The 25283-nt window shown below is 37.5% G+C and overlaps 1 protein-coding gene across 1 annotated transcript; it reads right to left on the bottom strand.

Moving 5' to 3' along the window:
- Positions 1 to 2920: 2920 nt before the first annotated feature.
- LOC114050459 (GLIPR1-like protein 1) lies at positions 2921 to 24876 on the bottom strand. The gene is made up of 7 exons (XM_027872172.1): positions 24714 to 24876; positions 24572 to 24672; positions 24172 to 24468; positions 12935 to 13180; positions 11878 to 11975; positions 5357 to 5445; positions 2921 to 3081 (listed from the first exon to the last, which is right to left on the bottom strand). Exons 1-7 carry the CDS (start codon positions 24874 to 24876, stop codon positions 2921 to 2923), a joined length of 1155 nt encoding a protein of 384 aa, XP_027727973.1.
- Between the last annotated feature and the right edge of the window lie 407 nt (positions 24877 to 25283).

Genomic DNA, 25283 nt, shown 5'->3' with positions numbered 1-25283 from the left:
TAGATGAGAACCCAAATCCTCCCAGACACAGTCCAGAAAAATCTGAATTTTCTTCCTTTCTCAAGAAGCCCAGAGATATTTAGACTTTTAATGTTTGGAGAACTCACATTCTCTATTTGGCTATTTTGATGGCTCCCATTTATCAAGTCCCTTTCATGACTGCCTCTTTTGGATGGGATGAATGAACTACAATCCTTTAAGATCTAAAGCAGACTATCCTGCAGATTCCTCCCTGGGCCCTTATGATTATTTGGAGGTCTCTGTCCATAAATACCAAGTTGAGTGGAGACTAAGAACCTAGAAACAAAATGACTATTAGATTTCTTAAGCCAAAAGTTCCCCATAGTGGGTCCTTGGGATACCACTTTAAAAAAAAATAGTAATACTTTATGAATAATGAGTATGGTAACTTAATTACTTGGCCTAAGTATTACCATCAGAAACTGTGTATTTAATTGGAAATTTTGTCTAACCACATGAAGAGAAAGAAAAGGAGGAGGAGGAGTGAACATGACACTCACTAAAGTGGACAGTTATACTCCCTTTCTTTCACATGAATGGGCAGAATCAATATTTTCTGCCCTTTTTGGAAAGGAGAATACACCATTCTGAGCTGTCTGGGAACCAGACACGGACAAGCCTATGAGTTTGCCTGAAGTGATACTGTGGCAGGTTAGGCTTGGAGGAAGGATTTGGAGTGGGTGTATCTAATGGTATTTCATGAAGTTTCTACCTTTTGTGGTGGCTGTCTTCTTACCTTGTGAATTTAGCTTTAATTACCATAGGTTTTCCTATGTTTCTGGAAGTTTTTAGGTTGGAAAGATATGGGGAACAATGACTACTCCCAATTATCTTGCTGATCATAGAACCTACAAATAGCAAGTGAATTCTAACATTTAGAAATGAAGACCTTTTTCATTATGTTTTGTGAGCATTTTATTATGTACAATAATTTTATTTGTGGGTTGCAGAACACAATTACATAAATGTTTGCATTGTTAGAGACTACAGATTACTACAAATTTTATGAACAATGAATATGGTAACTTAATTACATAGCCCAAGTACTACCATCGGAACCTGTACATTTAATTGAAAATTCTGTAATTATTCATGTTTTTAAGTTTTAAGAAAATCTTAACAGTAAATCCTAAGAAAAGATCAACTCTAATATAATATTTTAAGAAAGCCAGTGAAAATCAGGTTATTTTAAATTGTTATGTATAAATATATATGTAATATATATATACACACATACACATATACATACATATATATATATACATATATAGTATTATATATTGTGTACTTGTCATATTCCATGGACCAGTTAAGTTATTAATCTCCCTCTTCTCTCTCTTTACACACACACACACACATCTTTCTCTACAATATAATTTTTCAAATAACCTGACAACCTTTTAAATATAATTAATTAATTGGAGGAATTGAAGACGTCTGTCCTAAAATAATGTATTAATTGCACATTTAATTTTAAGCAAAAGTTTATTAAGATAGCATGAAAATAAATCAAATGGCAAATAGAAATTAGAGAAGTAGAAAAGTAATTTGAATTCCAACTATTGCTCTCATATGTGACTTTGTTTTTATCTTGTCTAACCATGTTTGGTAGCCATTGTTAACTCAAATATTAATAATGAAAGGGCTTATGTTATTAAAACCTGATGAAGGCAATGACTGCATCTACAATATACCAAAACACCAGAACCAAAAGTTAAAAAATTAAAGAACCTGGACATATTTGCTTATATTGCATCAATTATTCAGATAAATGGAAATATCCAGATACTCAGAAACACAAACATTGCAGATTGGCATTTTTAACTTTAATACTAATGTTTTCATTGGGCAGAAATAACCAATAACCCAGAGGCAATATAGGCATTTGCTAGCTGAGAGACACTGGTATTTCAGCTGAAATATACAATGTCAGGGAAGCTACCTCCCCACCCCCTTTCAGGAATATATTTCTCACATTATTATGGAAGTTAGTGGAAAAATACTATTTGTTTCACAACAATTCATTTTACAATTTTTTTTTACAATATTGGTTAACAATGACAAAAATTAAGTCAATTTGGTACCTAAACAATGGAATTTTAAAAACTGAATGAACTAAAAACTAATTATTTTGTTACCATGTAGGAAAATGCTCAAATAATTCTGGTCTTTGTTAGCGATAAAAGCATTGTTCATCTCAGAGCAGAGGCTCATTTATTACTCACATTTTTCTTTTAGGTTTAAAAAGATAAAAAAAAATTATACTGTTAACTTAGAATAAATCAGTTCTTGTTGGCTTGTCCTAAAATATGATTTTGAGTTTCAAAAACTATGAATATACTTAGTAAGTGTTTATAGTTAGCTTGGAGACTTCCCCTTCGACGATTTAAATCAGAATGTCACATTTCATTTTCAAATTCCTTTCCATTGTTAATTGCTATACAACTCTCTTAACATTTAAAATTTTAATATTATTTCTTAAAAACATATTTATATAAATATGTTGGGCAACCCCTATGTCACATATCTAACTGAAAATGCTCATATATTCTTTATTGTAAATCATGGTGGTGATATTCTCAAAGGTAAGTTTTGGAGCCAAAGCAAAATACATCAATTCATTTGTTTTATAGTTTACAGCAACTTTACCTTTAACACAATGGCACTCATTCTATTGGGAAAGAATAATATGAGAATCTTCTCATGTTTATGTAGCTATAATGCCAAGTTCACATAAATTACTTTATCAACCTTACTACCTGATTTCACTAGTCCATTCTTTTAGTAGAGATCTACAGGATCTCCTCTGACTTCCTATTTAATTCAAATAGAAGAGACATTTAGGGCATGGAGATTTGGAAGAAAATTGGATTGATGGTAGCTCAGCCTTAGTTATAAACTAAGCCATTAATTGCATGTTCGGAAATTTCTTTTGTAGTATATAAACACCTGTAATTGCAAATACAATTCCTACCAATCTAAACGACACACAGATTTGACAGAATTGATTACATGTAATTCGACGAGGAATTTCCCAACTTGGATTCCAATATGGGTAATCTGTTACAACAACAACAGCACAGAATAGTTAGAATAATGTCACACTAAACAAATCACTTAATTAAAAATTAAATATTTTAATGTATACGTACTTAAGCTTTTATCACGTATTGGATTTCCTAGAAAGAAAAAAAATACAAATGAAAAGGTCTTTAGGATTTATTTCCTCCATTAACTTTGGAAACTAATTTTAGTTATTTTTTAAACACATATTAGGAAGATTTAGAGATGAGCAAATACAGCATTTAAAAGTTTATGCTTTCAAATTACTGACAGCAGCTGTGAATCAGAAAACATTTGTAAGAAAATTTTTTATGTACAAAGCACATGTCAGTCCTAGCTAAAATTTTTGTGAAGTAAGAAAGATTTCTTATCAGGATCTCTCAATCCCCTCCTTTTTTTTTTTTTTTAAATCATCATAGCACTAAGGCCCTGCCATCTTTTAGGGCCCCTTAGCTGCCCCAAGACCCCAGTGAGTGCCCCATTAATCCAAATTCCCAGAATCTCTCTACCTCCTTACCCCTTCAAAAGATTTCTGTATTCCAGCCAATTTAGCAGAGACATCCTCCTCACTAACCAAGTGACAGAATGTGGGTATGATTACATGTCTGAATAATCATATTTAATTTTATATATAATTTGCAAGTCAGCAAAAATTGTATCTGCAGTAGCTATTCCTTGTTGTCTCTCGAAAATTGTGAAGGAAGATAGGCCCAATACAAAAGTCTTTGACATAGTGTTATTTGAAAGGTGAAAAAATTTGTCTGACTGATTAAAAAAAAAAAGTATTTCCTCCCGAAGTCTGTCATGATGCCTAAAATTCCTTCCAGTGGAAGTTAGGTAGTGCAGTAGATACAACACTGGGCTTGGAGTTAAGAAGACCTGAGTTTAAATCCAGCTTCACTTCAGATGCTTACTAAACAGTATGACCCCAGGGCAAGTCATTTAACCTTTATCTGCTTAACAGTGACTACCTCCCAGGGTTGTTGTGAGGATTGCATGAAATAATACTTCATATTACCTAGAATATAATAGGCTTTATATAAATGTTTTTTCTCCTCCCTTCTCCTTCTCCTCTATTAACTTCACAATAATAACAGCGACATTGACATTTACATAGCACTTTAACGTTATTATTATACAAAATATTTTATATACATGATCACATTTAGCCCTCATAATAACTCTGTGAGGCAAACATGGTTACTTCTATTTTGAAGATGAAGAAATACTTATGATTTGCTCATGTTCACAAAGCTGGTAAGTGTTGAAAGTGGCATTGGAATTCAAGTCTCTCCTGATTCCAAGTACAGCAGTGTTTTCAGATAAATACATTAGCGTTAAGGAATTATGCTAGGGATGCGGTGGGGAGAGAACATGTTATTATTAAGTAAACTCAAAGTAGCTTTATGTTTTTGTTCATTCAACAAAGATGTATTGAATGACTACTATAGCTACAGTAGATTGAGTTTTGGAAGATACCAATATTATCATTTCTATCCTTGGAGAGATTTAATTTCCTTTTTATAGTAGCATTTACTATATTAGGACAGATCTGGCAAGCTAGCAAGCCCCCAGAGGAAGGGACAAAGGTATTGAAGGGCCTTGAGATCATGCCATATGGGGAAATGAAAATCTTTGGCCCGGTTAAGAGAGCACTTAGGTTAGATAAGGTAATGATCTTAAAGTGCTTGAAAGGCAGTCTTGTAGAACAGCATTTAGACCTGTTCTTCTTACTCCTAGGAATAATGAACGGAAGTTGCAGAGGCAAAATTTGGCTCAATATAAGAAAATAAACTTCCTAACAATTAGAACCAAAAGTGGAATGAACTGCCCTCAGAGGGAGTGAGTTCCCTGTCAAACAGAGGCTGGACGCCTACTTGTGAAGCATATTGCAGAGCATATTCTTGTTTGGGTATGGGTTGGTGGTACAGTGAATAGAGTACTGGGCTTGAAGTCAAGAAATCAAGAAGTTCAGATTTGGCCTTAGACACTTAGTGGGCTGAGCTTTGTGACTGAGCAAATCACTTAACCTCTATTTTCTCATCTGTAAAATGAGGATACTAACAACATCTACCTCCCAGGATTGCTGTGAGGGTAAAATGAAATAAATCTTTATAAAGTGCTTTGCAAACCTTAAAGGTATGCAAATGCTTACTATTATTATTATTATCCCTTCTAACATTCTCTGACTCAGTGAAAAGCAAAAACTTCGTGGAAATTCTCCTATCCTATTTAATTCTTCTTGCGATTTGTTGTTGTTTATGTTGCTTACTGCATTGATTATTTTCACAAGTATCTCCTTCCTCACAATAAGTGCATGATACTCCTTTTGCATAAGGTCTCGTTCCAACCAAGTTTCCTCTATAAAAATAATAATATTCATTAGTTAGATAGATATCAATAACTATCATTTCAGTTGTTTATTTTTAAATTCTATGAGTATGTTATGATTAAATGAATTAAGAAAATATGCTGATGTCTGAAAGTTCTGAATAATATAATTCACTTCAGTAAACATTAATTGCCTACTGCAGGGTTAGGATACATTCTAGACCAGGTTCTGCTGTCCACTAACTTTTTTCTTCAAATATTTTGAAATCCGTATTTCAATAAAATTAGTTTAATTTTTAAACCTATATATTTTAATTTTTTGGCATATAAAAACATTATTCTTCAAGGGCTGTACCAAACTTCAAAAGACCACAAAAAAGGTTAAAAGTTCTAGGCTCAGACCCATTAAAACAAACAAATAAACAAACAAACCCTAATGAATTAGTCTTTAGAAAAGGGCATTTCATTTTTGAATTTAAAGAATTCTTTGAAGACAAGTATATTTTCATTTTCACTTAATATAAGTAGAAAACAGTTACCTTTTAGATGCAAGAAACTAGTAAACACACACAAAAAAATCATAGTAAAGAGAAATGAAGATAACTTATTTTTAATTAATGCCCTTACTAAGAAAGGATAGTAAATAGCTTACAAATGAATTCACCTCAAATTCTCAGGATTGTGTTGACCATTTTGCTGCCACTGTTTTCTTTCAACAGTGAACCTAGATATAGTTTTCAAACTTATCAATCAATGGGAATGGAACACCTCGGTGGGAGCACTTTTGGTGGCACAGTGCTAGGTACATCATATGTGCTTAATAAAATGTTGATTGTTTGGCTAATCGAAGGACCTCTAAAGCAACTACTTCACTATTTCCTGTTAATTACCCCAAAACCAAACTTTCTGGACTATTTGTTATAGGGAAGCAAAGATGGTAAGAAATGACACTGTGCATTGTTTTGTGCATTTGTGCAAATGACATTTGTGCATTGTTTATTCAAGTAGATACGTCAAACATTACCTTCAAATTTACTTTTATGATAATTTAAGACATGTTTCCCTTCTCCCTAACATTCCTCAGAATTCATTTTAAAACTAATGAAAGTTATTAATGAGAAGTGCAAAACAACTCTTAATTTCCACTTCATGCTCATCAGACTGGTAAAAATGACAAGAAAAAAGAAGAAAAAGGACAATGGTTGAAGGTACAGTGGAAGGGCAAACACTTTGTGCCCTGTTTGGGAAGCTGCGAAATGGAAAACATTCTGGAAAACAATTTAGAATAGTACCCCAACAGTCAATAAACTGTGCCTACCCTTTCACCCAACAACAGCACTATTAGACATATACCCCAGAGAGATTAAAGATGAAGGAAAAGGACCAATACGTTCAAAAATATTTACAGCAACACTTTTGTTGTAGCAAAGAATTGGACATAAATGAGGTTCCCATCAATTGGATGATAGATGAACAAATTATGGCATATGGATATATTAGAATATTGCTGTGCTTTAAGAAAGTATGGAAGGGATGGATTCAGAGAAACCTGGGAAGACTTGTATGAGCAAATGCATAGTGAAGAGAGCAGAACCAGGAGAACAATTTATAAAATGACTTCAAGATTGTAAAGGAAAACAGCAGTGAAAGACTTAGAACTCTAATCATTGCAATAGTTTACCATGAATTTAGAACAGTGGTGTCAAATTCAAATAGAAATAGGGTCACTAAACTGTGCATAAGGATCCCTGCTGGCCACATACTAACTTACAAACCACGTTAACATTATTTATTTTATTCTATTTTTACTTATTTTGTCAAATAACTCCCAAATACATTTTAATCTGGTTCAGGCAGTATTAGGGAGTGTTGTGGGCCATGGTTGTTCTGTTTCAGAAGACTGATGATGAAGCATGCTTTCCACTTCTTACCAGAGGAGTGACAGATTATTGTTGCGAAACAAGACATACATTCCTAAACAGTGTGTGAATTTGTTTTGCTTGACTATACTTATTACAAAAAATAGCATGCATTTTGCAGAGGGGACAGTTGTAAAGGATAGTTTTAAGATAGTGATATAGGTATGAAGAAAAAAGAAAGAAAGAAAGGGAGGGAGGGAAGAAGGAAGAAAAAAACCAAAAAAATGAAAGAGAAGAGAGCAAGAAAGAGAGGAGGAGAGAAGAGGAAGAAAGAAGTGCCAATGGATCATTTAAAAATGCAGACAAGAGCAGAGTTTCTAGGAAACACAAATGGGGAATTATTAGTATTGTTGTGTTAAATTTCACATATATTTTTAAAAGAAAAAATCTATACATAATATAAATGATTTCCAATATAATCCTTTCTTGTTTTTATATATGGAAATGTTCATGTTTGTTGATGATTGTCAGGTTCACAATAAAAAAAAAGAATTTGGAAAGAGTAGTAAATGGACGTGACAAAATACTTTACAATTGTATGTTCAATTGAGAAATTGCTTTCCTAATTGAAAACAATGTTCAATAAGACAAATACTACACTGAATATACATTGTTCACCCATTAATTCCATAATATATCAATCAGGACCTAGTTTTCTTTGGTTTCATGATCATTGCTGCATAAAGTGGGAAACAGAGACTAGAGAAGTAGTCAGAGGTGAGAATCCATGTCATTGGTTGTGACACAATTGTCCAAATCAGTGGCTGTTTGGCTTTGTTCCCTCAGCTTGGGATTTAGATATGCTGTATTAGAAAATGTGATAACTACCTTTGACTTGTGGAAAGAAAGCACTTGTCATGCCAGCCATAGTATGACCTGCCTTCCTGTCTCTGACTGTCCAAATTTTTATCCATTCTGCCTTCTCATCTGATCCCTCCATAGCTCTTCCTCAATGATATCCATGATTACTCAAAATACTGTCCTAAAATTCTACATGAGGGGAATGGATTTTGGAAATTATAGCAGGAATTATTAATAACATAGGTTTGATTGTTGTTTTTCAGTCATTTTCATTCGTGTCTGACTCTTCATGACCCCATTTGGGTTTTTTTTGGCAAAGATATTGGAATGATTTGCCATATGCTTCTCCAGCTCATTTTACAGATGAGGAAAATGAAGCAAAATAGGATTAAGTGACTTGCCCAGAGTCACACAACTAATAAATATCTGAGACCAAATTTGAACTCAGATCTTCCTGATTCCAGGCCTGGGTACTCTACACACTATGCCACCTAGCTGCCCATAGGTTTGAATACACTGTCAATTTGTATCACTTTTAGACAGGCTTTAGCACATGAAGAGAAGTCAAAGTAAAAGTCATGTTTGAGCTGAAATAAATTGCTTCATGGATTAAGATAAAGTTTAGGTATTATGTGTACTATTTCTTTGTAACCACTGACTGGTAACTTTTTGAAAGTGCAAGTGTTGGCAGTATATATCACAAATGTGAAGATAAATTTCTTTTTATGAAGGAAACAATGCTGATCTCTATCAGAAAAGCCTATATATGAAAAGTAATTGGAAAGGAAGAAGGCCTGGACTTATGATTTCATTGCAATAGGGAAATCCCAGGTGAGAAGACTCCCTCTACCAATGCAGGCTGGCACCTTCTCTGTAGCTCTGAGCCTTAGACAGTATGGAGAAGTAACTTGCCAAGAGTCACACAGATAGTATGTATCAGAAAGAGTATTTAAATCACCTCCTGAAAGAGATCCCCAAAGGAAAACTCCTAGGAATATTGTAGCCAAATTCCAGAGTTCCCAGGTCAAGGAGAAAATATTGCAAGCATCCAGAAAGAAACAATTCAAGTATTGTGGAAACACAATCAGCATAACACAAGATTTAGCAGCTTCTACATTAAGGGACCAGAGGGCTTAGAATATAATATTCTTGAAGTCATAGGAGATAGGATTACAACCAAGAATCACCTATCCTGCAAAACTAAGTATAATCCTTCAGGGGAAAAAAATGGACATTTAGTGAAATAGAGGACTTTCAAGCATTCTTGATGAAAAGACCAGAGGTGAATAGAAAATTTAACTTTTAAATACAAGACTCACGAGAAGCATGAAAAGGTAAAGGAAACAGAAATCAAAAGGGACTTATTAAAGTTGAACTGTTTACATTCCTACATGGAATATTTGTTTCTCATGGGACCTTTCTCAGTATTAGGGTAGTTGGAGGGGAAAAATTATATATGTAGATAGATAGATAGATAGATAGATAGATAGATAGATAGATAAATAGATAGATAGATAGATAGGTAGGTAGGTAGGTAGATAGATAGAGGGCACAGGGTGAGTTGAAGATGAAGGGGTGGTATCCAAAAAACAAAATTAAGGAGTGAGAGGATTATACTGGGAGAAAGACAAAGGGAGAGATAGAATGAGGTAAATTATCTCACATAAAACAGACAAGAAAAAGCTTTTACAGTGGAGAGGAAGAGGGGGAGGGTGAGAGGGAATGAGTGAATTCTTATTCTCATCAGATTTGGCTTAAGGAAGAAATAACATACACAATTGGGTATGGAAATCTATCTTACCCTACAGGAAAATAGGGGGGAAGGGGATAAGAAAAGGGGGTGATGATAGAAGGGAGGGCAGATTGGGAGAGGGGGTAATCAGAAGGAATCACTTATGAGGAGGGACAGGGTCAAAAGAAAGAATTGAATAAATGGGGGGCAGGATAGGAAGAAGGGAAATGTAGTTAGTTTTTCACAACATGACTACTATGGAAATGTTTAGCATGACTACACAAGTATAACCTGTATCGAGTTGCTTGCCTTTTCAATGAGGGTGGATGGGAAGGGAGGAAGGGAGAAAATTTGGAACTCAAAGTTTTAAAAACAAATGTTAAAAATTGTTTTCACATGTAACTTGGAAATAAGATATACAGGCAATGGGGTACAGAAATCTATCCTGCCCTACAGGAAAATAGAAGGGGAAGGGGATAAGAGAAGGGGGGGTGATGGAAGGGAGGGCAGATTAGGGGAAAGGATACTCAGAATGCATGCAGTCTTGGGGTGGAGGGAGGGGTGAAATGGGGAGAAAATTTGGAACTCATAATCTTGTGGAAGTGAATGTTGAAAACTAAAAATTAACAAAAACTAAAAAAAAAGGAAATATAGACACACACATATACATACAAATACATACACACACATGTATATATACACACATATATGTACATGTATACATATATACAGACAAATACATACACGTTTGCATGCACAAAAATGTCTCTGTATGTGTGTGTGTGTGTGTGTGTATCAGAGACAGAAAGTCTCCCCATATATCAAATTATTCAGAATCACACTCTCTGTGTTAGCAAGACACTGAGAATAAAGTGGGTATACATCAGTTTTTGAATGACTGAATAAATTTTGGTATCTGAATTTATAACACCATAGATAACAAATATAAGGAATTCAGAGAAATGTGGGAAGGTCCAATTAAGTAGAACCATAGGAACAAAATATATAATAATTAAAATAACGTATAAAACAACACTAAAGGTAGTTGTACTCTGATCTTAACAATTTATTTCCTCCTTAGGAAGGAGACAAAAAAACACACTTCCCTTCTCTTCATAGAGATGTGGGGATCCTATGGATATGAAAAATTGCATTTCCCTGGCAATCAATTAATCAAGCATTTATCAATTTTTATTCACTAAGTATTCACTAGGAGCCAGGCCCTTTGCTAAATACTGGGGATCAAAGAAAAGCAAAAAACATTCCCTGTCCTCAGGCACAGTTGGCTATATCACTTTGGTGATGTTGTTCAACCTTTGTTTCTGTTACAAGAGAAAGTTTAATGGTATCTCTCTGAGGTCAGAGCTGTTATTGTGATCTGATATGAAATCAGGAAGAGCAGGCAGCAAAGAAAAACCAGGCGCTTTGGAATGACTAGGGAATGGTTACATCTCAGGGTGTGATGAGGTGGACGTGTAGGAGAGGGGGCCATAAGGCCGTTCAAAATAATAAAAGGTTTGCAACTTCAGTTCAGATATTTGGTTTGGGTTCTAATGGTTCATAGAGCTGTCTGTTAAATACAGAAGGAGCTGTTCTTATCATGGTGGTCAAAATAGGTACTTCCTAGTTTATGAAGTTCTAAACAAATGTGTACAGAGCAAAATTGTGCATCACAATTAATGAAAGAAACTTGCAGTACACAAGTCATTGTATACCCTTTGAAAACCACAATTCTAGACAATCATATCCATATTTGGTCCTCCAACATTTCTATGACAATGCCTCAGTGATATTTGGAGGAGATAGAGGATAGAGTTATACAGGGTTACATTGTTATATGTCTTCTTCCATATAGTACTACTCTCCAACCTCTCCTCCCTTTTTTTTTTATTAAATCTATTCTCCTTGAATTACATAGTCCTTATGGATCTTAATATTACTGTTCTTAATAACAAACAACTCTTGTTTATTTCCACTTTTAAAATACTTTTAAACAATAAAATTACTTACTCAGGTGAATAATTGCACACAAACATTACAACATGTTTTCCTAAATTAGGACACATTTTAAGAGCACAGCCAACTTTATAGGTAGAGGCCCAGACAACCTAGAGGAAAATGGATTTAAAAATAAAACACCCTGAAAATTGTAAGTCAGAGCTTACACTATACGACCATCTGAGAATAAACTGTACTTTTTGGGGGGGCAGCCATGAAATGAGCCATTTAGTACTTCTTGGGTACCTCTGCAACCTCCCTTCCACTCCAAAAAAGAGTTGTTTCTGAAACTGAACTAATAAAACCTTCTTTCTACTTCTATACAAATAAAGCATTCTATGGGTCGGCAGGGTATAATAAAAAATACAGGAGAAATATAGAGTGAGGTGCCTTTCGCTTTGGGTTTTCCTTCGGGTATAAAGAAGAGAGCATAGCAAATGGTTTTAAAGAGTTTTGATTAATGAAATCAGTTTCAGCATGGATTTCTGAAATGCAAATGAATTAAAGATATACATTCTTGAGAAATATTTAGAATATTCTGTCCCTTAATTTAATAATTTTGGCCCTTATATCTTTGCTTGTCTGTTATTTCTTATTTGGCATGCCTAACTTCCTCCTCTTTTCAAGTCCCAGACAATGTTTTTCTCCAGGAAGCATTCTCAGATAAACACCTTCCAACTCTGATCAAGTCTATAAGTCCCATTTGATCTTGGACTTGATAATTATGTGTTATTTTGATTATCCCAAGTACACTGTATATATTTTGAGGGTAAGATAACATATAATACATAAGAACATATGATAGTTATAATGAACATACACATGTGTATATATGTACATATATAAGATATTTCCAAAGAAAGATTTAGGGTAGGAGGAGGTTAATTATGTTTTGCAAAATTGGTGTACAATCATTAGACCAAATAAACCATCTCTAGGCGGATTTTGGAGTCTCTACAGAATGAACACAGTATCAAGCATAACAATTTTTTCAAAGTTGATTCTTTAAATATTGTTTTATTCATGGTTTTCGATAAGAGAAATTGGCAAAAGATTAGAAGATATTTACCTGAGTGTAATGGCCACAGACTCTCGAACATGTATTGTCGCTCATCTCAAAATATTTTACTTCATTGAACCAATCTGTAGTAGCATTTCTGACAACATATTTGGTCAGTATGCCCATCCATAAATTTTCTCCTACAGTTTTAAAAAGAGGATGGCATGCATGTCTCTTGCCTATATGAACATTATGTTTAAAAACACATTTCTTTGACCATGCTCTGGCAGTCTTTGCTAAACTGGCATCCCAAGTCTGAAAGAGAAAATAAAAGCAACCAAATTGTGCATAGTTAGAGATTGAAGTAAAATAACAATTTTTTTTAAGTTTACATTTATTATTCTTGTAAAATACAAATGTGTAGTCTTAGCTGTTTGTTCTTTAAAATCATACTCTAATCTCCTTGGTTGCTTTAAGTAACCGATCAATGATCCATGTTGTCAATGGGGATACGCCTTTTACCAATACCAATTATAACCCTTCTGCAACACCATGGGTGGTCTTGGTGAGCTATTGTGACAAACAAACAAAAGAACAAATGAATGAATGGATAAGTCTTCACCTTGCATCCAACCTAGAGATGAACTTCTCTGAACTAACTAGGCTGGTTCATAGATAACAGGCAGATTGTCCATTGCCAGTCTGGTACTAGTATAGGTGGTCTTTCTTAATTCTGTCAGCTTGTCTGCTGATCCTTCTTCTAGCTACAAAACACCCTAATTTATGAAACATTAAAAGAAACCTCATGTAATCCATTTTACATGGCTATACATTCTCAATTCTGCAAAGAGATTGAGATTTGCCTTAAAAGAACAAAGAAGTTGCTGCCTATTGGATCTATTTTCAAACCTAACAACTATAATTTCCACTTCTCTACATATCAACATGAAATATTTTAAAGTCTCATTTTATCCATGTCTTTTTTTCCCTTCAAAAACCAGAGTAGTCAGTCAAACATTTATTGAGCATTTATGTTGTGTTCAGTACTCTTTTTTGAAGTTAGAGTATTAAGGATGCATTTTATTTTTTTGCCTAAACAAGCAACCTGTTTTAAAAATACATTTCCCTGCTCCATTCTAGAAAGTTTTCAATAAAGATGTATTGTAAATCTGTAAAACAAATATTGATTCCAGTGCTTAGCACAGGGCCCAGCATATATTTGGCACTTAACATATATTTATTAACTTTCATCCAAGAAATATGCAGTTGAATAAAAAGGAGATAACATGGATACAAATAGCAATAATACAAGTTAGGATGTGATAAAACATATGTGAGAGAGTAAACAGGGCTGAGAAAAGGGGAAACAGTTCAAAATTAAATGATAGAAGCAGATGCGAAATGGAGGGGTGGCTGAATAATTGATAGGAACTGCAGTTGCGTGACATTCAGCTGGAAGATTAGCGTTTTGGATTACTGGATCCTAGACAGATATGGCAGAAGGACAGTGAATTCTCTCTTGATTCAAGTAGGAGGAGATCAAGTTAGATTGTATTTCAGAAATTACATCATTATTTCGAAGATTCCAAAATGTTCGTTGCTGCAAATGCCAATGATCCCAAACTAATTAATACTGCAAATAACCAGCATTCTCTTCATGATGTTATTTGGATGGAAAAGTGGAGAATTGCCAACTCAAAAGAATTAAAATGACAACTCAGAAAGTGATGGAAAGGAACTGAGTGTGTATAATCAGGCTGTGTTACAGTGGTCATTTGTTTCCAAGAAGTAGCATAAAAAGACATTCAACAGGATTTGTCTGACTTCAAAAGGAAGTGGGCTGGTCTTAGAACAAGAGTGAGAGATGGACAGCCTGGGGAGAAAGAGGAGGAAGAGAGGGAAGCATACCATGATAATCTTACAATACCAAAAGAAAAAGAGGAAGTCCTCCAATATGTTGGGTAGATTTTCTATGAAGTACTTGGAGAGATTCTTTCACACTTCACATTATATCATTTTGTTTCCACAGTTATACAGGAAATTTCAAATCTTTTGGTGGGGGAGGGGAGAGTAACACTCTTTTAGAGAATTTAGAGAATAAATATACTCAATTTAATACTCAGGAGTAATCTGAATAGTTTTGAGAATTCGATTCATTTCTCTCCTCTGACACATTAGACTGAGCTCTTTGAGAGCAGGGACTTTTGTTTTTGTTTGTTTTTGCCTTTCTTTGTATACTAGGTACTTAGCATAGTGGCTAGCATATAGTTGCTTAATAAATTCTATTGGAGTGATTAGCCCTAGTGCATGCCCTCATAACCTTACACTTGGATTATTGCAATAGTCTGCTTTTTGGTCCCTCTGCCTCAAGTTTCTCTCCACTCCATTCCACCCTCCACTCAACTGCCAAATTGATCCTCCTAGAGCCCAAGTCTGACCATGTCATCCTCTCCAGTCTCCCCATTCAATTTACTTCAATGGCTCCCTATTGCCTCCAGGATGAGGTATAAAATACTGTTTAGTGTTCAAAGCTCTCTGTAACCTGGCTCCTTCCTACCTCATTCTTTTTTTTTTTTCAGCCAAAGACAAGGTTTATTAGAACATCCGCCATATTGGCCAGACTCTTAAGGAATCTGAACGTTACTGAGCTATTGGCTAGATTATAAGAATCTGAGTACCTTAATGGAGACAAGATAGACCTTACATACAGAAAGACTGTGGGAGAGATCTAGGAGTGGCCAAGTAGTCTGTGGGAACTGTGAGGTAATAGAATGCCAGGCACCTGGACCAAATGGCCAAGGGAGAATGGAGCCTAGCTAAAGATTAAGGGTGGGAAGTGGCCCAGGGCCAGAGGGAGGTAAGAAAATGGAGGGCCAGGCTAGGTTAAGGGGTAACAGAGAATTGGGAGATTAGGTTTAGCCACAATGAAAAGCCAGTTGATGGGATCATAGCCTCAAGTGAACACCAGAGATTTAGCCACGTGGAAAGGTCCAGGGTTTTTCCTTTCTGGGGTCCAGTTCCCATCCCCATTGTTCCTCGCTCAAACAAATGGGACCCAAATTCTTTCGGAGTAAAGGATGAAGGTCTTGGCTTCTGAAACTGCTTCTTGCTGGCAAGGGATGTAGAGTGGTTCCTGCCTCGAGGGGGTCCCAAAGAGGAGGTTGACTGGAACCAAGCACAGGCTGCCTTCAGGGGATGATGGGAGGACATTGGCTGGTACTTACTGTTTGCTACCAACTGTAGGTAAATGGCCTGTAGTCTGGAAGACACAAATCTGACAGAAAAGACTGCAGGGCCCAGATATGAGACTTAGCTCTGTTTGGATTCAGATAATTCAGTTTTCCAACCATGCAGTATCAAATCTACCTCATAGCCAGACTCGGGAATAGCCAGGTGGGTAACATTTCTTTTCAAAGGAACATAATGGGGAAACTTGAGCCAGGAGGATCCCATTTTACATTGAGGCTAAAATTGTCCTCTCAGTTTTTCCTGATGCTGACTTCCCACCAGCATCACATTCTCTCTGAGTGGCTTGTGGCATTTCTCTCAGATGGTGGATTATTGATTATCAATGGATTTTTATGATCCATTAGACAACTCAAAATAAAATCCCATGAGCTTTTACCCCAAACAGCAAGTTTCACTAATCACCACTTAGGAAAAACTTTTCCAGGATTTACATCTCAAATTTAAATTTGTCCTGGTGTAGAAAGTCAATTGTTAGAGATTATTTCTATATACTTGCATATTCTCAGCAAGACAAAACCCAAACAAGCTTTTTAGCAAGTTTACACATTAAAACAATAACCAGCAATAGCCAAATTATTTCAGCGGTAACCAAATAATGAAAAGTTGCTTGACATAACTGATACAAAATGTTCATCAATTTGAAACTTGAAACAAACTCACTACCAATCAGATGACTTCAGTTTTATTAAATGCATTTCTGAACTACTTTACACAGAGAATCAATATCTCATCATTAACATTTAAAACTACAACTTTAAAAGAGTGTGCTCACCCAAGTTCGGAGGCTAGCTTTTTTACCTTGAGCAGGATATGCTGAACGTGGGTGATGCTTCTAAGAAAAGATTGCCCTGGGTGGGGGAGGGCAAAATCAAAAGTGAGTGGGAAAGGGTGAAACTCTTTTCTCCTTATGAGAGGGGTTAATAGATAGCCTCTTGACTCAAGGGAAGGGAGTGACCAGGTTGTACAGAGGTGTTTCAAAACTCCTTAATGATCAATCACAAAACCTCCAGAATCTGCTAAGATGTTTTTAGCTGTTCTGACTTTTCCCTGTAACCTCCATGAAGGAGGATCCAGGGCTATAGAGGAAAGAGATAAGTAAGCCTGAGGGAATCAAAGAGCACCTGCAGTTTTCCCAATTCTCTAGCACTGAAAGAATTGACAGAATTGGACATACGCTTCCAGAAAGGGCATTTATCCTTGTCCTCCATGCTTCGGAAGGTGTATCCAGGTCCATGGCCTCAAATCAAACCAGTGGACTGACAGTCTGAGAGTGTCAGGCTGAGTAACAGCCTCATAACTGTCTGCCCGAAAAGCAAGACTTCCTAGGTGCTTGGAGAGCGAGCCCAAACGCAGGGCAGGAAAGAAGGCAAGAGGCTTACATACCTTCCAGTCTTGGCTGAAGAAGAACTTGGGGTTAGGCAGTTTCCCTGTATGGGTCACCAAAATGTTGAGGTTTAGGGGTACTAGGACCACAAAATCACAACACGCAGGTTCTCCCTGAAAGAATTCAACCCAACCCTCCTTTCAGCCAAAGATAAGGTTTATTAGAACATCCGCCATATTGGCCAAACTCTTAAGGAATCTGAACATTACTGATCTATTGGCTAGATTATAAGAATCTACCACATTCTTAAACCTTATACCCCGACTCCCAATGTACTCCATCATCCAATATTGTCATCTTTGCCTGGGCCCATAGTAGATGTCCCCCACACCTGCTAGTCTCTCTTCATCATCTTAACTTCTTGGCTTCCCTGGTTCAGCTAAACATTCTCCAAGATTCAGCTGAAGCCCCACCTTCTACAAAAAGACTTCTTTGATCTCCTGATCCCCCTTAACACTTTCTCCTTCCCTGAGACCATTTCCAATTTATCCTGTATTTGTCTTGTTCATACATAGTTATTTGAATGTTGTTTCCCAAACTAGACTATGAGGTCCTTGTGAGCAGGGCCTGTTTTTTAACTTTCTTTATATCTCCAGCACTTGTTCCAGTACATAATGGGTACTTAATGAAAGCTAGCTGACTGATTGATATTAAAACTGATGAAAGTAAAAAAAAAATCAGTTAATACCCGGATGGTATGAGGGCTACTGAGCCCTTTTCAGGGCTGCTTTCCACCTTTGGTGTCTACTGGATTCACCCAACTCTCACTAGTGGCTCTAAGAAGCTGTAGCATGCTCAGTGACCACACCCTGGTAAACCATCTCAGCAGATCAGCTAAACCAGGTTGAGGGTAAGCAACAGGTCACAAACCCATCAGAGAATTAGGGACTTCCCCAGTGGAATAGGCAGTTAAGAACAACTTGTTCCAATGTTCATGAAGGCAGCTGAAGCAGGTGTTGTGGCTCCCTTGCAGGAGTGGGGAACCTGCAGCCTCAAGGCCATATGTGACCCTCTAGGTCCTCAAGTGCATCCCTTTGACTGAATCCAAACTTCACAGAACAAATCCCCTTAATAAAAGGATTTGTTCCATAAAACTTGGCCTCAGTGAAAAGGCCACACCCGAGGACCTAGAAAGTCACATGTGGCCTTGAGGCCTTGGGCTCCCCACTGCTGGCTTAAGAGGTTGGTTGAACACTGAAAATGCCAAGGTCATCCACTGCATACTAATCCATCTCCAGCCATCTAGACTCCAATGACTCTGGAAGAGAGTGAGGTCAATGACTTCGAACAACTCTGCCTCACTTAAATCCAATTTATGCATGAGTCAAAAGACATCACCCGTACCAAAGTCCTGTGGTGATAGGCAAGTAATGAAGCAGCAAGTGTGGATACATTTGGAAACTGTAGTCACAGCTCCACACACAGGCGGCCCAGGCCATAGGGTCTTCTTCTCACTGGAAGCAGCAGTGGGATTTGGCAGCCCCCTGGCTGTCTGAGCAGCCTTGTAAGGACTGCACTACTCACCTCCTGGCATGTGGAAGGGTGTAGAAAAAGAGCTCTAAAAATTGTCTGCTTCACCCAACCCTGGCCTGCTTGCAGGTAGGGATACTATCCTGTGGTTGAAGTACACACATACACATACGCGCGTGTTCACACCCACCCACCCACCCACACACACACACACACACACACACACATATACCTACAAAAACTTTTGTCGCAGTACATAGAATGCATATACTCTTATGGACAACATGAAATCCAGTAGACCTAAAAGATGAACAGCTCTTGTTACAAGAGAACTCAGCAGATATCCCGTCCAAATAGCAACCCTGAGTGAAATAAGACTGCCAATGAAGGCCAGCTTACTGAAGTTGGAGCTGCATACACCTTTTTCTGGAGTGACTACAGTGAAAGGGAGCATTATGAAGTTGGCATAGGTATTGCAACCAATACTAATCTAGTCAACAAGCTTGTATGCCTACCAAAAAAAGTGAATGGCAGATGCATGACAATGGGATTGCCACTTGCAGGAAGGCATCATGCCACCATCATCAGAGCCTATGCTCCCACCATGATGAACTCTGATGACATCAAAAAAAATTTTTTATGAAAACCTGGAGGCCCTCATCATCAAAAAAGAGGACATCACCTCCAAAAGAGGACAAGCTTATAATTCTGGGTGACTGTTTTTTAGGCTCTACATGTACATTCCCATTAAACATATTTTATATTAGTCATGTTGTAAAGAAGAATTAGAACCAATAGGAGGAACCACAAAAAAGAAGAAACAAAACAATATAGAAGAAAAAAAAAAGGAGAGCAAAGAGTATGCTTTGATCTGCATTCCAACTCTATAGTTCTTTCTCTGGCTGTGGATAGCATTTTCCTTCATGAGACTTTTGGAGATGTCTTAGATCCTTGCATTGCTGAGAAGCACTAAGTCTATCAAAGTTAGTCATCACACAATGTGGCTGTTACTGTGTACAATGTTGTCCTGGTTCTGCTCATTTCACTCAGCATCAGTTCATACAAGTCTTTCCAGATTTTTCTGAAGTCTGCCTGCTCCTTTTTTCTTATAGCACAATAGTATGCCATTATATTCATATACCACAACTTGTTTAGCTATTCTCCAATAGATGGGCATCCCCTCAATTTCCAATTCTTTGCCTCTAGGTGACTTTAATACCAGAGTAGGCACAGACTACCAGACATGGCAGGGAGTGCTTTGGAGGAATGGAGTCAGAAACAGCCCAGCAATCAATTACTACTAAAGACTTGTGCATCTTATGACCTTCTCTTATGACTCATGAGTATCTTCCATTTACCTAAATGAAATAAAACTTCATGGATGCATCCTCACAGAAAACATTGACATTTAATAGACTATGTCATTATGAGGAAAAGAGACAGATAGGAGGTGAGACTGATGAAGGCAGAGTGATCATAAACTTATCCTCTTCAAGCTAAATATTTACATTTAACAAAATCGTTGGCCACAAGTGAAAATAATTACCAGGAGACTTAACGTCAACAGATTAGAGTACTTGTAGAAAGAACAATCTGTTACTAATGTGGAGGGAAAACTGAGCCAATACACAGTTGGCAACAATGGAGTAGAAAAGGAGTGGGCATCAATCAGCCATTTGGTTTACAGTACTGAATTTACTCATCTGACCCAGAACACTCATTAAGTATGGAGATTGATTTAATGAAAATGATGGGGAAATTCAGAAGCTATTAAATGAAAAACCCAAGAATTCCACAGGGTTTACCAGCAGGATAGTTCATCTGTCTCTAAGAAAGCAGCATTTAACTCTATCAAAAGTAAAGTGTAAGCAAAGATTAGAGAGATGCAGGATTCTTGGTTCAGTAAGAAGGCAAATGAAATTCAGTTTTATGCCGATAATAACAATTACAGGCCAAAAACCTATGGTGCACCTCAACTACTCAGTGCTGATGGACCCACATTGATTGGTGATAAACATGATAAAAACATGATCCTGAAGAGATGTGCTAAACATTTTCACAGTGTTCTCAACAGACCATCATCCGTCAATGCTGATGCCACTGACCATGTACCTCAGATTGAAGTCAATCTCTCTCTAGCTGAACTTCCAACTGAAAAAAGAAGTTTTTTAATATCATTTGGCTCCTCTCCTGTGGCAAAGCACCTGGTGCTGATTCTATTCCAGCCAAGATTTCCAAGGCACTGCTCATACAAAAGCTGACTAAAATCTTCCAGATTATACAGCATGAGGAGGTTAACCCCCAAGAGTTCAATCCTATCCTGTCCATCTCTGTAAAGGTAAAGGAAATAGGTTATCCTCTGACATTCACATGGTTGGGGGAAGGGGGAGGTCTCCCTGTCATTGCAGGCAAGATTCTTGCCAGACTCCTCATTAATGGGCTGATCCTTTACCTGGAGGATGCTCATCTACCCAAGAGCCAGTATGGCTTCAGAGAGGGCCAAGGAATGGTCAGTATGGTGTTTGCTACCTCACAACTTCAGGAGAAATGCCAGGAACAGAACAGAGGTCTGTACACATTTGTCAATCTGACCAAGGCCTTGGATACTGTCAGTCATGATGGCTTGTAGAAAATCATGGCAAAATTCAGTTGCCTGGAGTTCATCAGTATTATACATTGGTTTAATGATGGTATGCTTTTATGGGTTCTGGATCATGGATGATGCTTTTATGCTTTTCCAGTCACCAATAAAGAAAGACTGCACATTTGCTCCCATGTTTTTCTTAGCATAATGTTTACAGCAATGTTGTTAAGATTCCTTCATTGAGGACAAAAACGGCATTGCTATCACACTGGTGGTAAGTTATTTAACTTGAAAAGGCTACAAGCCAAGACTAAAGTGGAGAGACAGTTGGTTCAAGACTTTTTGTTCGCAAATGATTGCACACCCAATGCAGCCTCTGAGGTTGAGATGCAGCAAAGTATGAAGTATTTCTCTGCTGCTTGTACTAATTTTGGCCTAACAATTAACACCAAAAAAACACAGGTTCTCCACCAGCTAGCACCACACCATTTATACATGGAACCATCAGTTACAGCGAATGAAATTTGGAATGCTGTGGATAAGTTCACTTATTGTGGCAGTATACTTTCCAGGGATGTACACATACATGATGAGGTTGATGCAGGCATCGTTAGAGTTAACTCAGTGTGTGGGAGGCTCCAAAGGAAAGCATAGAAGAGAAGACTGTCTACCAACCTGAAGGATGACAGAGCCATTGTGCTGACCTCATTGGTGTATGCCTGTGAAACTTCGGTAGTATACCAGCACCATGCCAGGAAGCTGAGTTACTTCCATTTAAATTGTCTTAGGAAGATTCTGAAGATCATTTGGCAAAATAGGGTAACAGACACTAGGGTCCTTTCTCAAGCTAAACTGCCAAACATCCAAATTCTATTGCAGAGAGTAAAACTCCAGTGAGCTGGCCAAATGTGTGTGGAATTCTTTTGGCCATGGCAACTCATGAAATAAAGAAAATATTTTTTAAGGGTCCTCAGTCCCGTGTTGTAGCACAGTGTGTAAAACACTGGACTCAAAGTCAGGAAGACCTGAGTTTGAATCCTGCCTTAGACACTTATAAGCTATGTGACCCTGTGCCAGTTTCTTGACCTCACTTTGCCTCAGTTTCCTTTTCTGTAAAGTAAGGATAGTAATAGCATCTAATTCATAGAGTTGTTTCAAGGATCAAATAAAGTGCAAAATCTGCAAAGTAAAGTGCTTTGCAAACCTAAGCGCTCTATAAATGCTATTTGTGTATTTATGTGTGATATTCTGCAGCGACGACCACAGAGTTGGTAGGAAAGGGGATATGGAGGGGGAGAGGGATGGTAAGAATCACATCCTTGTTGGATTTTAATTTGAATGTTGGGACTCTAAATGTGAGATTGTTGTCCAATGAGAGGACAAATTACTGGAGAAGTTAAATCCTATCCTTGCTATCAAGAAAACTGGGAGAAGGAAGAAAGTTGTAGTTAAAAGGAAGGGTGACCCCCAGGTACTCCTTGGAAAGGCCAAAAAAAAAAAAATAATTAGTGGAGGGAGTTTTGTCCTATGTCCCAAAACTCCAAGAAACATTATCTAATGAGACATTTGGTCTTCAAATATTACTGTCCTCATGAGAAGTACTCATAAAAGACCACCATTAAAATAACTGCAGTTGAAGTACCAATGTTAGTTCTTAAGAATGAAGTGGTAGAGAAATTTGATTAAGAACTTGATAAACTTTCCATATCAAATTATCACTCTGATATTTGGTGACTCAACGCAAAGATGGGAAAAGGTGAGGATGGGGAAAAATTGTGCAATCATTATTGACATGGGCAGTTATTTTTACATAGACCATCCACTATGCAAAGATCAGAATTTATGATAAAAATGTGAACAAAGCATGATAATGAGAAAAAGATATGGCATACAATCAAGATTTAATAGTCAATTATTTAAACATACTATTGAAAAAATTTAAAAGTACTGGCAACACAAAAAATAAAATGGCAAAGTGTTCCCAACCTGTCTTTGTAACAATTGTTGTAAAATAACTGTGATGATTACAATTAGATTATGGGAGCAGAAGGAAGAAGAGGAAGTGATCCATTCAAGGAAGATATACTTGTGCAACTTTGAAATAATGGAAAGAAGACTGGATTTAGAATCAGGAGTCCTGGGTATGAATCTGACCACTGACACTATTTGTGTGACCTTGGGAGTTTTCAGTTTCTTCATCTTGAAAATGAAGAGGCTAGACTAGTAGGTGATTTTTAAAAATTTCTTCCTGTCATAGATACAGAGATGTAATGGGCAGAATGCTGGGTTTGAATCCTGGCTCCATCACTTACTGCCTGTGTGACCTTTTGACAAAGGCTTCACCACTCCTAGCCTTGATTCTTTCAACTGAAAAATGAGCAGTTGTACCAAAATGACCTTGAAGTTCCATTTCAGTTCAAAGTCTATGAAACGATGAACTTTCGCTTTTCTCCAGGCTTTGGCTACCTCATCCATAAAATGGAGATAAGAATACCTATGCTATCTACCTCACAGGATTCTTTTGAGGTTGAAACAAAATATAGGCTTTTGTAAACCATAAAGTTCTAGATAAATGTTAACTATGACTAATGATTACGATCCCACCCAGTTCTTTCTCACCATGTATTTCATGTTTCCAGCAGTCGGGTTAACTATAGCCCGCAGCTCATTGTGGATTTTGACACAATCCTCGATAAATTTGGGATCCGTGATTGGTGGTATTTGGGGCAGCTGCGCAAGTGATGACTGTGCGGCCATAAAGGCCAGGATCTGGAGCCAGGGGATTCTCTGATCCAACATCATGACTAGCAATTTGGGTTGAGGATTGAGTCCTTGGGATCCCGGAGGGACTTTGGAACATCTCAGCAAGCTCCCAACAGCCCCTAACTGCCCCTCAACGGCTGATTCTGCCCCGCCCTGCCCACGCCCCAGTCACACTCTCACCTTGCCCACACCAGCCCCAAGCCCTGCCCTCCATCTTAGTCAGACTTTGGCCCTCTCTGACTATCCCAGCCCCCACCTGTGGCGTGGGGCTCCTGCGCCCTTCCTCGCCCGCCCGTTCCAGCCTCTGCACTCTTGTGTTTGCCATGCTGTTCACTCGTGGGGCCCCGTTCAGGATATCTAAAGTTGAAGTCCAACTTTATTCAATATTACTCCATCGCCCTGGCCCTTCTCCCACACTTTCCTCGCCTCCACACTCAGTTCTGGTCCCCCGCCCCAGGACCGGCCTCCATCAAGTCTTGTGGCCTCGCTTGTTACAAGATCCCTGCCCTGAAAACTCCGGGGGTCTTCTGGACAACACTTTGAGAGTGGTACTTTTGACATCATGACTAAGAACTGAGCTGGGTAGAGGCAGGAAACCCTAATCCAAAACCCTAGGGAGAAGGAAAATAAAGATAACACCACTACAGTTGCTAGAACCTATATAAACCCTTAAAGGTTTGCAAAACACTTTACACTTGCTTGGTATCGAATTTGTTTCCCACAACAAACCTGTGACGTAGGTGTTGTTAGTTTATGTCGTTTCATTGCAAAGGAAACAAATTAAGATAAATTAGATGAGTTGCCCAGGGTCATACAGCTAGTACCTGTGTGGGATAGGATTTGAACTTGGGTCTTCCTGATTCTGCCAATTAGACTAGCAATAATTGAAGTCTCAATAGCACGTCAATAAAACAGGGCAGGGGTGGGGAAATAGGTTCAAGAGTTACTTTCCTCCATCTCTTGGCGGA

This window comes from Vombatus ursinus, unplaced genomic scaffold (genome assembly GCF_900497805.2).
Source record: "Vombatus ursinus unplaced genomic scaffold, bare-nosed wombat genome assembly UNPS02003292.1, whole genome shotgun sequence".
NCBI classification, from domain to species: Eukaryota; Metazoa; Chordata; class Mammalia; order Diprotodontia; family Vombatidae; genus Vombatus; species Vombatus ursinus.
The sequence above is the reverse complement of the archived record's forward strand: the minus strand, read 5'-3'. Positions and strand labels throughout refer to the sequence as shown.